Here is a 16,122-nt window from a genome sequence, read left to right on the forward strand (position 1 = left end):
ATATGAAATTATCAGACAGTTTAATATCTCTGATCATAGTATATCAGAGAAGTGTAGTTTTTATAAGAAAGTGAAGAATAAACTTGTATAACAATGTATTTAGTTATTTTATAAGTGTTATTAATAATTATTATCAAATTCTGATTATATAAGTAATCATTGAATAAACTGAATGACACTGAATTTGACCTTCAGTCTCAGTCTTATTCTCATTTTAGAAGAATGATCATCTTTGACTGTTTATTCTAAGAAATTACTCTCATTTCACTGTTTTTGAATTAAATCTGGTCATTTTTCACATCATTTCTTTCAGAAATGGTTCATTTTCAGGTTTTTTTCATGCTTGATCCTGCTGAGACTCACGTCAAGAAATGTATGACATCAGACCAAATGGAATCAAATGTGAAATTCATAGTCTCACCGGCCAGTCTACTTATACACCTGCGCTGAAGAATAATAATAATAATGCAGATGCTATGAACTGAGTAGACTTGAATATTTATATATAAGCAACAGTCTCTGCTATCTGAACAGACTTCTGAGTCTCTGAGATCACTTCTGAAGAAGTCTTCAATCAATGTTAATGTAAGATGTGTATCAACTGTAACAGATTGAAACATATCACTTTCAACTGCTGATCAGCCTATGTATCTTCTCTCTCAAGAGAAAGATCAATACCTTCTCAGTCAAAGAATGAATCAGTGCCTGTTCACATCAATCACATTGCATTGAAGAAAAATTTAGAAGATAACTATGAAAATACTCTGATGAAACAGGGAAAAGACTAGCTTCTGTTCAAATTCACAAACAGAAGCTTGAAGAGATCTGATGACAACAATTTAAAGAGGAAATAACAATGAATGTGATTCTTATATCTACTGTGATAGATAACATGTATAATATGAAAGTCATAGTAGACAGCAGTCTATGTGATTATACAATGATTAAATCTTCAGTTATAAGATGTTATAATCTTCAGTGTATTCTCTTATCAAAACTCTGACTTCTCACAGAATTTGATAATTCAAAAGGCATTCACATTTGTTACATGATGAACTAAACATAGATATCAAAGAACATTAATATAAAGATGCTTATATATATAATGTTGATAATCTTAACTATAATCTTATGCTAGAACTTGTCTGACTATCTGAACAAGACATGTTATTGAATGCTTAAAAAAGAAGCTTAATATTCTCTAATAATAATAGAATTCACAAAGATGATATTCACAAGACTATGAATCTTAGACAGATCTCTGTCAACACTTATAAAATACTCTGAAAAAGAAGTCATTGATGAGATCACTGATAAAGTCATCAACAGTAGAATTATATAGCTATATCTTGCATCAGTCTGACTGATATCAAGAATGCTCTAGAGAAGTTATCTCATACTACAATAACAGATTCTCATACAAAACTCTCTTGATAATATCATGAATATCTACATGTCTTCTGACAAGATAATATGACAAATATACCTCTCTTACAAGACTCAGAAGTGAATCACAGTATCAAGTTAGAAAAGAAAAATGATGAGAAGTTTGAGTCATCATGAGACTCTCTTTATAACATGTCTCAAGATGAACTTCTTCTTCTTCAGAACACACTTAATGATCTGTTGAATAAGCAATTTATATATAATAGCAACTCTTTCACTGCAGCTTCTATTCTCTTTGTAAAGAAATCAGATAAAGAACTTTGATTCTGTGTAGACTATTGAGATCTGAACAGATTGACAAAGAAAGATTATTATCTCTTATCTCTCATCAATGAAACCCTAGCATATATCAGATAAGCTCAATGATTTACAAAGCTAGATATCATCATCATATTTCATAAGATTTGTATCACTAAAGGTAGACTGGCCGCCGGAATCATGAATTTCACGTTTGATTCTATTTGGTCTGGTTTTATACATTTCTTGGCGTGAATCCCGCTGGGACTAATCATTAAAGAAACATGCAAAGTGACTATATATCAGATCTCAAAATGAGATTATGACTTAGAGAAAATAAGAAAGCGATCTCATTTAATTTCATTTAGTCTCATTTCTAGCATAAAGTAACTAATTTTAGACATTTTAAGGCTTTTTGATAACACTCAAATGAGATTTAAAGTCATTTAAAGCAATAAAAATAATTTAAATTGATAAGTGGAAATCATGATCTTATTTGAAAAATGTGACAAGAGTAGACAGTAAGTCTCACTGAGACAGTATGAAACTACTATCTAATGTTAAAACTGTGTAATGGGATCAGTTGAATTGGTAATGAAACTATCAAATATTCTGGTCCTGGTCTCAGACACGGTCACACGGTCAGTCTAACTGAAGGAGATGAATGACTTACAGTATTCTGAACATGTTATAATCTCTTTGAATGAGTAGTCACACTCTTTGAACTGGCTAACACTCTCAGTACATTTCAGAAGTATATCAACTGAGCACTCTAAGATTTTCTTAATAAGATTACATCTGTATATGTAGATGACATTCTCATCTTCACTAATAAATTCAGAAAGAAATATCAGGAACATGTACAGAGAGTATTATAATAATTATAAGAAGCAGAACTATCAATAGATATTGATAAGTGTGATTTTAAAGTCAAGAGTATAAAATATCTAGGTTTTATCATAGAAGCTGATAAGAGAATTTTAATAAATTCTGAGAAGATCTCTATCATTCTTGAATAAGAAGCTTCATATACTGTGAAAGATATATGAAGCTTCATTGAATTTACTAACTTCTATCAGTGATTTATACAAAACTTCTCAGATATTGTGAGACTACTTACAGAACTTATTAAGAAGAACTCAGTATTTCAGTGATCAGCAGACACTGAAGCTGTATTCATACAGATGAAGAAGATATTTATTAATATCTCTCTACTGATAATATTTAATTCTGATTATAAGATAGTTATTGAAGTTAATTTCTCTGACTATATCACAGAAGAAGCTATACTATAATATGATAATAAAGATGTCTTACAATTATACATCTTTATATCTAAGAAACTGAGTTCTGCTGAATGCAATTATGAGATCTATAATAAGAAACTTCTTATGATTATACACTGTCTAGAAGAATGAGACTCTGAACTCTGAAGTGTCTCTAAATTTGAGATAATCACAGATTATAAAAGTCTCAAGCATTTCATAATTACTTATAAGCTTACTGAATGTCAAATGCAATGATCTGAGCTATTAAGCTGTTTTCATTTCACTATACACTATCATCTCAGCAGTCAGAACTTGATAATAGATGCTCTCTCACAATGAGAGTAAGATATGCCTTTCAATGTAACAGACACTTATTGAACAAACTGAGAATATTAACTTTTAGATCTGAAGATATTAGTTGATCAAGATGAAACAACTTATAACACTATACATACTTCTCTGATTAGAACACTCTGTCTTAAAACTGTCACTGACACTGATACTGATATCTCAATTTCTGCTACATTGAATGAACTGTGATATATAATAGCTCAGACTAATGAACTTCTTCAGACTCTCACTGAAGCAGTACAATAACAAGTGTCTCAATTCTCTTTAGAACTATATATCAAGACTGACATCTCAGAATATTCAATTGATACAAATAACACTCTGCAATTCTGTGAATGATGTTGAGTCTCTCAGTTCAAATCTCTACACACTCAAATAATGCAAAAGATGCATGATTTGTATATAATCAGTCCTCTAAGTTATGAATAACTGTATTAAATAATCTCTCAAGAATTCTACTGATCTGAGATATTGAACAGTATTAGATACCTTGTCTGAAACTACAACTGTTGTTTCTCTGTCACTTTATAAAAGAATTGTGAAAAAGGCCTGCTGAAACTGCTTAATATCTCTGATAGAATCTGATAAGATGTGATAATTGACTTCACTGTTAATCTCTCTGAGAGTAAGAATTATAGAAATATTCTGATCATTATAAACTGATTAAGCAAAGATATAATATTAAAATCTTGTAATAAGATAAATGCTGAATAAGTCACTGAGGTCTTTCTACAGAGTCTGTTCTATCAGATACATTAATTACTGAGATCTATAGTATTGAACTGAGATTATTAATTTATAAGTGCTCTCTGAATAAGAATCTGTCAAGTTCTCAAGATTATATACTGTTTATTAACTATCTATCACTCTGAGACTGATGATGCATCAGAACAGATAATTCAGATTATAAAGAATTATCTTTATAAGTTCTGTAATCACTTATAAGATGATTGATATAATCTTCTACTATATACAAAGATCACTATCAATGACTGAGATGCTGTCTTAACAGATATAAGCTCATTCTTTCTTATACACAGTTATTATATGAAAGTGTTGAATCTTCTAGAGATCACACAGTTCACACTGAACCTCTGCAGTTTAATTCAGATCACTGACAATATAGTAATGAAGCTCTGAGACACTTATAAGTGAGCAGAAGTCTTCATAATAAGTACTAAACAAGATTAAGAAGATTATATCAATATTTAATAAGATTCTGCAGAGTAATATAAGATAGAAGATATAATATAATTGAATCTTATTATTATTATTATTATTCTTCAATTATAGATGTATGCAGTCAGAGACTATGATATCTACCTGAGAACTTTTAGTTCTCAGAGTTTTTCCTATGTCTGTAAAGTTAACTATTATACATTCATCAATTTCAGATATGTAAAATCAGAAAATTTCAGCTCAGAATATAAAAACTGTTTACAAATTACAGTGTTTTAACATCTTCTGATACTTTGAAATCATTTGACAATATCATGACAAAGGAAAAGAGAAAGAGAATACAGTCTTAAAGATAGACACATTAAATAGATAGATAGAAAGAAATTGAAAGAAAAAGATAAAGTAAAGAGAGCTACAGAATAAGATCTCTGCAGTTTACATCTTAAGCTATATACATATTTTAATACTTTATATAACTGACTGCTGTCTCTGTTCTCTCAGACCTGCTTCAGAGATTATCATTTCCTCTAAAGAGCTGCTGCTCAGCTAGCTTCTGTAACTAGCTTACTCATAAGTGAGATTCTCACTAAGAATAACATCAGAGCTACTTAATTCTAGTTAAGTCTCTAATCTTCTGACTGTCAATCTCAGCATTTCAGCCTATTAATTGACTGTCATGATCTTGCTTACACTAATCATCTATTAAGAGTGTCTAGATCTCATCTCATCTAGATTCTTGCTAGACCCAGGGTGTTCTAATCAGATAGTTTTTAAATCTCATTCCCTGAAAGTAGGTGTCTAGAGTGAGAGAAATGAGACCTGGTCAGTTAAGCTTGATATTGATTTGCTATTCTGCAGGCACTCTAGACTCTAATCACTCTAGTACTGATCTAACTTGAAGCGCCTGGGAGGCTGTTAACCCTAAGATCAGTGAGAATTAGTGCCTGGAAACCCCTGGGATGAACATCTTAAGCTTGATAATGATTCACTATAGTGCACCCGGGGGCCCCTGATACTATTTTATGACTTAACAGTGGAAGCTGTGGTTAAGATGGCCCTCACAGGGTTCGAACCTGCCCTCTCTTGGCATTCATTCCCCGGGGGGAAGGCCGCTAATTGGGGCTCCATGGTAGCGTAGTTAACCACTACGCCACCGGGCCATAATTGAATCTTAAGAATATATAAATCATATACTCATCTCATACACTGAATCACTATTATATTAAATATAAAGTGATAGAAGTTCTAGACAGTCATAACTACTGTCTTGATACTAGACTGACTGCTAAGATCATGAATTTCACATTTGATCTTATTTGATCTGATCTCATACATTTCTTGGTGTGAATCCCGCTGAGACTAGTTATTAAAAAAAACATGCAAAGTGACTATATATCAGATCTTAAAATGAAATGATGACTTGAAAAAAATGAGAAAGTGATCTTATTTAATTTCATTTAATCTCATTCTTGATATAAAGTTACTATTTTTAGACATTTTAAGGTTTTTTTCAGACTATTTTTAACTTTTTAAAAGATAACACTTTTTGATAACACTTAAATGAGATTTAAAGTCATTTAAAGCAATAGAAATAATTTAAATTGAAAAGTGGAAATCATGGTCTCATTTGGAAAATGTGACAAGAGTAGACAGTAAGTCTCACTGGGACAGTATGAGACTACTATCTAATGTTAAAACCGTGTAATGAGATCAGTTGAATTGGTAATGAGACTATCAAAAAATCTGGTCCTGGTCTCAGACACGGTTACACGGTCAGTCTACTTGATACATCATCAGAGATTTATAATGTCTTTTATACAAGCTTACTCTGTTACACTGCTATCAATCTGTTCTCTTCTCAACTGATTTTCAACTGACAGCTATCAGAGATCATAGAAGAAGATAATGAACTTGAATGAGAGATTGAAGATATTCTTGATAAGAGACTTCACAGCTGCAGCTGATAATACCTTGTAAAATGAGTTAACTATGATTGTCTGATCTGAACTCTGAGTTTCATGTTATCTGAAACCGCAGCTCTTGACTGATAAAAACTATGTATAACATCACTTCAGAAAAGAAGAGACTAATGTGACAGGCTGCATCTGATCAATAATATAGACTATTTCATTACACTCTATAGATTTCTGCTGAAGCTCTGATTCTCAGTTGCTGATCCTCAGCTGAAAACTCATGAAATTCCTTTTGTTTCATCCCGAAGCTTCACCGCATATGTGTATAAATATTCACTTCAATCACTGATTTCTGCACTTTCTCTTTTTTTCCTTCTCTAATGTTTTTCACTTTGCTATATAAGACCTATATATATTATACTGATCTATTCAGTGTAGGCCTCTTACAGAGAACATCTTTGCTTCAGATAATCAATTAATCATCTTATTAATTAACAGTAACGAATAGCAATTCGTAACTATTATCTTATTAAGATCTCTGTAGTCTATGTATAGATGTAGTCTACTGTTCTTCTTAAGTATAAATAGTATGAATGTCTCTGCTGAACTCTTCAATAAGTGTATTCAGTTCTTTAATTGCACTTTCTTAAGATATTTGCACAGAACATTCAATTCTCTTACTGACAAGTTGTAAAGAGATCTGTACAGCACTGTTGCATCATCTTCAAGACAGATCTTATATCATATCTTGATGTCAGAAAACTTCACTACTTCTCTTTCTGAAAAGACATTCTTATAATCTGTAAAGAGATGTTGTATTCATTCATCTTCAATAATGAATACTGCTGCTAATCTTACAGTGACAATGATAACTTCTTCACCTGTTCTCAAGTTCTCTGTTACACAGTATATTAACTCTATGTTTTTCTCAAGATTCTTCTGATGAAACTCTTTGAGTTTCTCTATCACTGTCTCTTCATTAGTGAGGTGATATCATCATATCTGAGTGATTCAGTCAATGAGAGAATTGTTTTCTCTCAACTACAGAAGATTTAGAATGATATTCTCATCTATAATATTGATAATGTGAAGAAGTAAACTGCTCTTCTTGAAGGTTTCTTCTAAGTTTGTGATCACACACTTCACTTGAATTATATCAAAACAGTGACATTTTATTTTATCAGTAAATTTCATATGATCTGATAGATCTATCTTCTTTCAACTCTTCATCAAAGAAAAGAAATAGAAAATGAAGTTAGCATCTGCTCTGAAGTTGAGTAGACATCTCACTAGTATCTTCTCATTCAGAGTATTCATTGTGATTGTAATATGAACTTGAAGATGTGAGAATTATCAATTCTTCATTTCGTTCTCTTCTTTATCTTTCACAGATACATTTGTCAGAAGAAGAGTTAACTTTAAGAAGATATCTTCTTGATTTCTTTTCTTCTTCAGCTTCTTATAATTACTAGCATAGTAATCATCAGCTCTGCAGTTAAAACAGAGATCTTTATCAAATATTTTTTAACATTTCTTCACAGTGAGTGAAGAATTGAAATACTTAAAATTCTTCTTTACATTCTCTATACTAAAGCTGTCATGATGCTGTTTTGATTCTGTTATTAATTACTTAAAAGAGATCTTGTTAGTTTTTTTCTCAGAGTATTAATTATTTAAATAGATCTGAGAAGTCAAGTGAACAAGCTCAGTGTGATTGATTGATGAACTCTGATACTATAATATCATAGTTCACACCTTGTGAGTCAGCTTTGTAATATAAAGCTGTGTCTTTAATTGATTCAAATCATCAGTTAATTTCTCTCAATATTCTTCAAATCTTGTATTGAAATTGAAAGAATTCTCATTATCTTATTAATATAATAAGTTAAACTGCTGTGCTGCTGTAAAGCTGTGATTACAGTAGTCTTTAATCTGATTCAGTAGAAAGTCTTTGAATTCTTCTCAAGTTATGATAGTATTGATATGCTCAAGCTCTCTCTTCTTGATAACTCAAGTAGTCACAGAGATGTCTTCAAGGAGATTGACAGTGTATATTACTTATATCTCATAAGCATTAAACTGGCTCAGATTAAGGTAGAATTTCTGTTCAAGAATATGAATGAAGTGATGAATTTCAGATAATATCTTTCTCTTATAATTCAGAGAATCTTCGATCTTAATCTCTCTATCTTCATAATAGATGTAGAAGTGTAGAGGCTGCAGCAGTAGCAGAGTGATTGAAGAGCTCATACTAAAGTATACAGCAGGTTAAGAAATCTCAGATTTCTGTCAGAGTAGAGATATACACACTCTAGAAGATAATGTGAAGTTTCTCTCAGAGAATGAGATTAGGTTGATCTCAGTATAGATGTGTGATATTATATCAGTTCATTAATAGAGCTTGACTGATTCAAACTTATAATCAGGTGAAGTGATTTGAATTGTAATATTACAGAACTGAAGCAGTGACTAGTTAGCAGCATTATATAGAGATAGTTGTTTAAGAAGCTGTATAAGTGAGCTTGACTATCTTGCTTGAATAGCAAGCTCATGAGCTACAGAGTTATTGTGAGAATATCACAGATATGATACTTAGTATACTAAGAAAATTGAATGAGAAATGCAGTAACTCTTATATATATTTCAGTAAAAGAAAATGAATCACTGACTTCTTTATTATTATTATTATGCTTCTTCAATTATAGATGTATGCAGTCAGAGACTATGACATCTACCTGAGAACTAAAAGTTCTCAGGGTTTTTCCTATATCTATAAAGTAAACTATTATACATTTACCAATTTCAGATATGCAAAATCAGAAAATTTCAGCCCAGAATATAAAAACTGTTTACAAATTGCAGTATTATAACATCTTCTGATACTTTGAAATCATTTGATAATATCATGATAAAAGAAAAGAGAACATAGTCTTAAAGATAGACATATTAAATAGATAGATAGAAAAGAACAAAAAAAGAAAAAGTAAAGTAAAGAGAGACTATAATAAATCAAAATTATTAAAAGATAGTGTATAGCTGTTTGAACAGACTATATCTAATCAATTTTCACCTCTTCATATTCAGATATTTCTGAATTCAGCTGTTTTCTTATAGCTGCTTGAGTTTCTGATAGAAAGTCTACTAAGTATTTAATTCCTGTCTCAGTTGAGAATAAGAACCTCATTATTATTATTATTATTATTATTATTATTCTTCAATTATAGATGTATGCAGTCAGAGACTATGACATCTACCTGAGAACTTTTAGTTCTCAGAGTTTTTCCTATATCTGTAAAGTTAACTATTATACATTCATCAATTTCAGATATATAAAATCAGAAAATTTCAGCTCAGAATACAAAAACTGTTTATAAATTACAGTGTTTTAACATCTTCTAATACTTTGAAATCATTTGACAATATCATGATAAAGGAAAAGAGAAAGAGAACACAGTCTTAAAGATAGACACATTAAATAGATAGATAGAAAGAAATTGAAAGAAAAAGATAAAGTAAAGAGAGCTATAGAATAAGATCTCTGCAGTTTACATCTTAAGCTATATATATATTTTTAACACTCTATATAACTGATCACTGTCTCTGTTCTCTCAGACCTGCTTCAGAGATTATCATTTCCTCTAAAGAGCTGCTGCTCAGCTAGCTTCTGTAACTAGCTTACTCATAAGTGAGATTCTCACTAAGAATAACATCAGAGCTATTCAATTCTAGTTAAGTCTCTAATCTTTCAGCTGTCAATCTCAGCATTTCAGCCTATCAATTGACTGTCATGATCTTGCTTGCACTAATCATCTATTAAGGGCATCTAGGTCTCATCTCATCTAGATTCTTGCTAGGCCAGGGTGTTCTAATTGAATAGTTTTTAAATCTCATTCCCTGAAAGTGAGTGTCTAGAGTGAGAGGGATGAGACCTGACCAGTTAAGCTTGATGATGATTTACTATCCTGCGGGCACTCTAGACCTCAATCACTCTAGTACTGATCTAACTTGAAGCACCCGGGGGGCTGTTAACTCTAAGATCAGTGAGAATTAGCACCTGGAAACCCTCAGGATGAATATCTTAAGCTTGATAATGATTTACTATAGTGCACCTGGGGGCCCCCGGTACTGTTTTATGACTTAACAGTGAAAGCTGTGGTTAGGATGGCCCTGGTAGGGTTCGAACCTGCCCCCTCTTGGCATTCATTCCCCGGGGGGAAGGCCGCTAATTGGGGCTTCATGGTAGCGTAGTTAACCACTACGCCACCGGGCCATAAGAACCTCATATTTAATTGATTTAAATCATACTTCTTCTTCAATCTGGCTCTGAGACTATTGTATAATGCATAATCTATTATAATATACTCAGAATTTTCATTTGCATTGCAGAATGAGCATTCTGTTGAATCAAATCTATCATCAAATCTTTGTATATACAATTTGAAATAATCATATTCTAGTTTCAGCTGAATTATAGATGAGAATATTTTCTTTTTATATTTAATTGAACAAGATTTTCACTTAGATTTTATCTCAAATCTTGAATAATGTATACTCTTCTTTTGTTTCTACCAGCTTTTATTTCACTTATTTAAACAAGATTCTTTTATCTTTCTCTTTATAAAAGATCAGGACACTGGTTTTTGAATAGATCTGCTTAATTCTGAATCTCTTTTTACTGCTGAATCAGTCAATTCATTGTCATGAATGTTCATATGAGCAGAAACTCAGTGCAGATAAATTATCAGTTTTAATAATCTTCTCTTTTGAATCTTCATAACAGAATTTATAATCAGTTCAAGATTCATTTGATTATTATGAATCTGACTATTTTTAAGTCTTTTCAAAGCAGCTTGACTATCAGAGAATATTCATTCCTCTTTCAAGTTATTTCCTCTTTTATAAGATTTTATCTCAATAAGTTTGAAAGCTTTTACTATACTGACTTCTTTAATTAAGAGCCAGTATCTAGCTATTTTATATAGACAATGAGCAGATACTCTTCTTCTATTCTACAACTGAGAATAGCTGGAGCGATATCTCAGCAGCATCTCACTATCATGAAAGAGTAATCTGCTGACCTTGTATAGAAGCAGAGTTCTTATATTCATTAATCAGATCTTTCTATAATATATCTGAATGATATTATAGAGTGGTTGGAAACCGGTTTGAACAGCCTGTGAGATGAATGGAATCATCCGCAGGGAAGCAATGGGCCGTGTGGAACCGCAACGGGGCCTTGACGCGGCCGGGGGCGTGACAGATAGTTGACATTGTAGTAGTCTCAGACTAATTTAATATACAAGTTTTGTTCCTTCTCTATTCAATCTTGAGAAGTGTACATGTTAACTCAATGAGAGAAATTTAGTAGAGCTACTATAGCATAGTACTCTGTAAAAGATTGTTCAGCTTTACTATAGTAATATATCAGTTTATTTCTTACAGTAATAATAGCCTGCACTATAGTATTATCTCAGACTGAATTTCTTTTTAAGTGATTTAACTGCTTCTCAAGATAAGTAAATAAACTGTTATACACTTATCACACTGACTGCAGTATTGATGTATAAGTAATTGAAACTATCTTAGTTATCTTATAAAACTGAAACAGTAAATTAATCATATATTTCAATTGAGTTCACTTCATATCAAAAAGTTTTAATATCTGAATCTTTTTCTAAACAGAGTGTTTCACTTAATAATCAATCATCTGATATAATCAAAGAGTCTGAATAGTTATCTTATATATCAAACTTCACTGTGTTCTAATATTCTGTATTATATTCAGTGATATAACTGATTTGTTTATTTATTAAATATCATGAAATTATTATTATTATTTTGAGAAAGTACAAATTGTATTAACAATGTTTCAAATCTGTGATATTTAAATTATTAGTCAATCTATTCAAAATTAATAGTAGTATTACTAAAAAGCATTATTAAAAAGTAATATTAAAAAGTGTTATTAGAAAAACATTATCTTTTATAAAGTGAGTATAAAAGTTACTTAAGTAATTACTTTCATCTCATTCTCATCTCAAGAATCAGTCATCTCATTATTCTTCATCTCAATGTTAAGATTCTTTATCAGTGTTTGTATCATAAGTTAAATCACATGAGCAATGCAGAGAATATGACCTTGTTTATTATTTTAAAAATGCAAAGTCAATTTTTATTTCAAGCTCTTCATCATAGTGTAGTTATTCACAGCATTGTCAGTTATTATTATTATTATTATTATTATTATTATTATTATTATTATTCTTCAACTATAGATGTATACAGTCAGAGACTATGATATTTATCTGAGAACTTTTAGTTCTCACAGTTTTTCTAATATCTATAGAGTTAACTATTATACATTTATCAATTTCAGATATATAAAATCAGAAAATTCCAGCTCAGAATATAAAAACTCTTTATAAATTACAGTATTTTAACATCTTTTAATACTTTGAAATCATTTGAAAATATCATGATAAAGAAAAAGAGAATAAAGTCTTAAAGATAGACACATTAAATAAGTGGACAGAAAAGAACAGAAAAGAAAAAATAAAGTAAAGAGAGATTATAATAAAACAATCTACAGAATAAGATCTCTGCAGTCTACATCTTAAGCTATATATATATTTTAACACTCTATATAACTTATCACTGTCTCTGTTCTCTCAGACCTGCTTCAGAAATTATCATTCTCTCTAAAGAGTCACTGCTCAGCTAGCTTCTGTAACTAGCTTATTCATAAGTGAGATTCTCACTAAGAATAACATCAGAGTTACTTAATTCTAGTCAAGTCTCTAATCTTTCAGCTGTTAATCTCAGTATTTCAGTCTATTAATTAATCATCACAGTCTTACTTATACTAAGCATCTATTAAGAATGCCTAGATCTTATCTCATCTAGATTCTTGCTAGATCTGAGATGTTCTAATTGAATAGTTTTTAAATGTTAATTTTCTCAGAAGTGAGTGTTTAGAGTGAGAGATATGAGATCTAATCAGTTAAGCTTGACAATAATTCACTATTCTGTAAGCATTCTAAATCTTAATCACTCTAGTACTGATCTAACTTACAGTGTCTGAGAGACTGTTAACTCTAAGATTAGTGAGAATTAGTGTCTAGAAATCTCTGAAATGAATATCTTAAGCTTGATAATACTTCACTATACTGCATTCAGGGGTCTCTGATACTGTTTTATGACTTAACAGTGAAAGCTGTGATTAAGATGACTCTCACAGAGTTCAAACCTGCCCCCTCTTAGCATGCATTCCCCGGGGGGAAGGCCGCTAATTGAGGCTTCATAGTAGCGTAACGTAATCAACCACCCAACGCCCGCTTACACCCAACGCCCGCCATTTCGCCATCAGGATAATGAAATATTTTCAAAAATATCTCAACAACGCAATTAGATTTTAAGGTGATATATTATATAATGAAAATATATATAGAAAATTACATATAAAAATATACAGTTAATTCTGTAGATGTTTATTGAGCTTAATAACTCATCTGAAATGTGAAATCTTGAATGAACACAGATTCAGTGAGTAAGTAGTCATTAAATCAGTAAAGATTGTAATATTATCAGATTTCTCTAACAGTGAATCTGTGCACTCTGACAGAGCTCTGAAAACATATTTTAATCACTCTTTATGAAATCAAGAGTCTACTTTTCTGATTAGAACAATGATTTTTGAATTCTTTAATCTTTTTCTTATTCAACTGTGATTGCTGCTGTACAACAGCTTGTTCTTTCTTCTCTTTTTACTCTTAAGTCTTTCTTATATCTCAAAGCTTCTTTTTAATCTGTCATTGAGCAGTTCTTGCAGCCTTATTCATGGCTTTTTACTGCTTTGCTGTCTGATAAGCTGTCTTCTGCTTTATTCTCTTCTTCATGATATCTGTCTTCTTCTATTTCTTAAGAATAGTATGTTATAACTTGACATTCTTCTTACAAGTCTACTCATTCTTTTTGACAGCTTCAGAAGTTGTCATTTTCTCACATATAATCTATATCTTTACTGATGAAAAGAACTATATCAATGATGAATTTGAAGAATCTAGTAATTTTATTACTCTGTCACACTTGTAACATCTTCTCTCTTGATTAAGAGCTCACTGTAACTGTCTGTTCTCTATTAGAAGAATCTCTTTATCAAGAGCAAGATTTTCTCTCACATAGATCACTTAGTTAAGATCACTAGATATTCAATACTATTACTGCTTGACTTACTTCATCAATTTCTGTATATTAATAATAGAAGTAGAGATTCTTGATTAATATTGTGTATCTGAGAGAGTGTAAGACTGTATTACAAGCTTTTTAAGAACTTGATCTGAATTAAATGAATGTAGATCAGTAGTAGTGAATGTGAATATAATATTTAAAGATATAACTATCTTCTTTCATACAGTATTAAATAGCTGTCAAAAAGATCTCTTTATAGTGTATATTAGACTGACCGTGTGACCGTGTCTGAGATCAGAATCAAACTTTACAGTGATTACATTGCCTAAAAGTATTACTTCTGATCATGATTTGTGTTCATCACATTGATTTCAAATCATGTTATTTCAAATATTAAAGGTCTCAGATTCACTTTTCAAATAAAAATCTAGTCTCAGATAAAGAATATGTTTGAATTCTTAGTCACATTTTCATTCTGATCTCATTATTGAGAATGATATTAAATGAGATTATAAAATCACTTCTCACTTACATAATATTATAACATAGTGCTCATTTGTTAAAAATTCAACAGAGAGTGTTACTAAATATTATTACTTTTCTGAATATAAATTATAATTTATATAATTTTAATTATAAAAAAAATATAAAATATAAAAAAAAAAACAAAAAATAAAAAATAAAACAAAAACAAGAAAAAATCACAATAAAAAAAAAGAAAAGAAAAGAAAAAAAAAAGAAAAAAACAAAAAATAAAAATAAAAAAAAATCAAGATCACAGAGCTGTAGTACTTTTAAAATACTCACTCTTCAGAGTCTTTATAATATTTATTATCAACTGTGTATTTCTTACAGTGAGAATAACACAGCTGTAATGAGTTATTATCTTAATATTATCTAATAAATAATCACTATATATCTGTATAAATGTGAATATTTAGAAAATATACACTTAAAAAGTGTGATCAGAATGAACTCTGCTATCACTTGAATAATATTAAGAGTAGAATACTGAAATTGATAATTTCTCTTATTGATTTCATAGATAAGATAAGTAAAGATGATCTTGAGAAATATAAGATTTTCTAACTTCTGATAAAAACAGATCTCATGAAGAGACTCTATTTTCATGATATCAGAGACTGAGTGTTATTAAAAAGCATTACTTCTATGCAATGTATATGCACTTACTGTAATGATTCACTCTCTATGTATATGACTGAGAGTTGCAGCTTTCTCATGCTGTATGACTCTCTCTGAGATGCTGTCACTGGTTTGCAACTCACACAGTCTCTCAGTTCAGCATGCACTGTGTGTATGCAGCTCTGCATACTGAGGCTGTGTTGATCATTATAGCCTAATGTAATACTCACTTTTCACTGACTATGTTTCATTTGAGAAGAGAAGAGAAAGACATGACTGTTGTTTTATTAAGAGAGAATGAATAATTAGTAATATTGAATATAATTTGATTCTTCTATATTTAAAATTTGATTAGTCTATACTCTTCAATTTGAGAATTTCTAAGAGTGTTTTAATAG

At 30.5% G+C, this 16,122-nt stretch overlaps 1 protein-coding gene across 1 annotated transcript; it reads right to left on the bottom strand.

The window, feature by feature from the left end:
- Positions 1-15,113: 15,113 nt before the first annotated feature.
- On the bottom strand, positions 15,114-15,702 carry BDBG_16788 (uncharacterized protein; the record flags this gene model as incomplete). The annotated part of the gene is made up of 3 exons (XM_031724670.1): positions 15,114-15,164; positions 15,389-15,478; positions 15,532-15,702. Coding segments are annotated over 3 exons (311 nt in total), but the record flags the coding sequence as incomplete, so codon positions are not given.
- Positions 15,703-16,122: the final 420 nt, after the last annotated feature.

Source organism: Blastomyces gilchristii, assembly GCF_000003855.2.
Source record: "Blastomyces gilchristii SLH14081 genomic scaffold supercont1.5, whole genome shotgun sequence".
Taxonomy (NCBI): Eukaryota; Fungi; Ascomycota; class Eurotiomycetes; order Onygenales; family Ajellomycetaceae; genus Blastomyces; species Blastomyces gilchristii.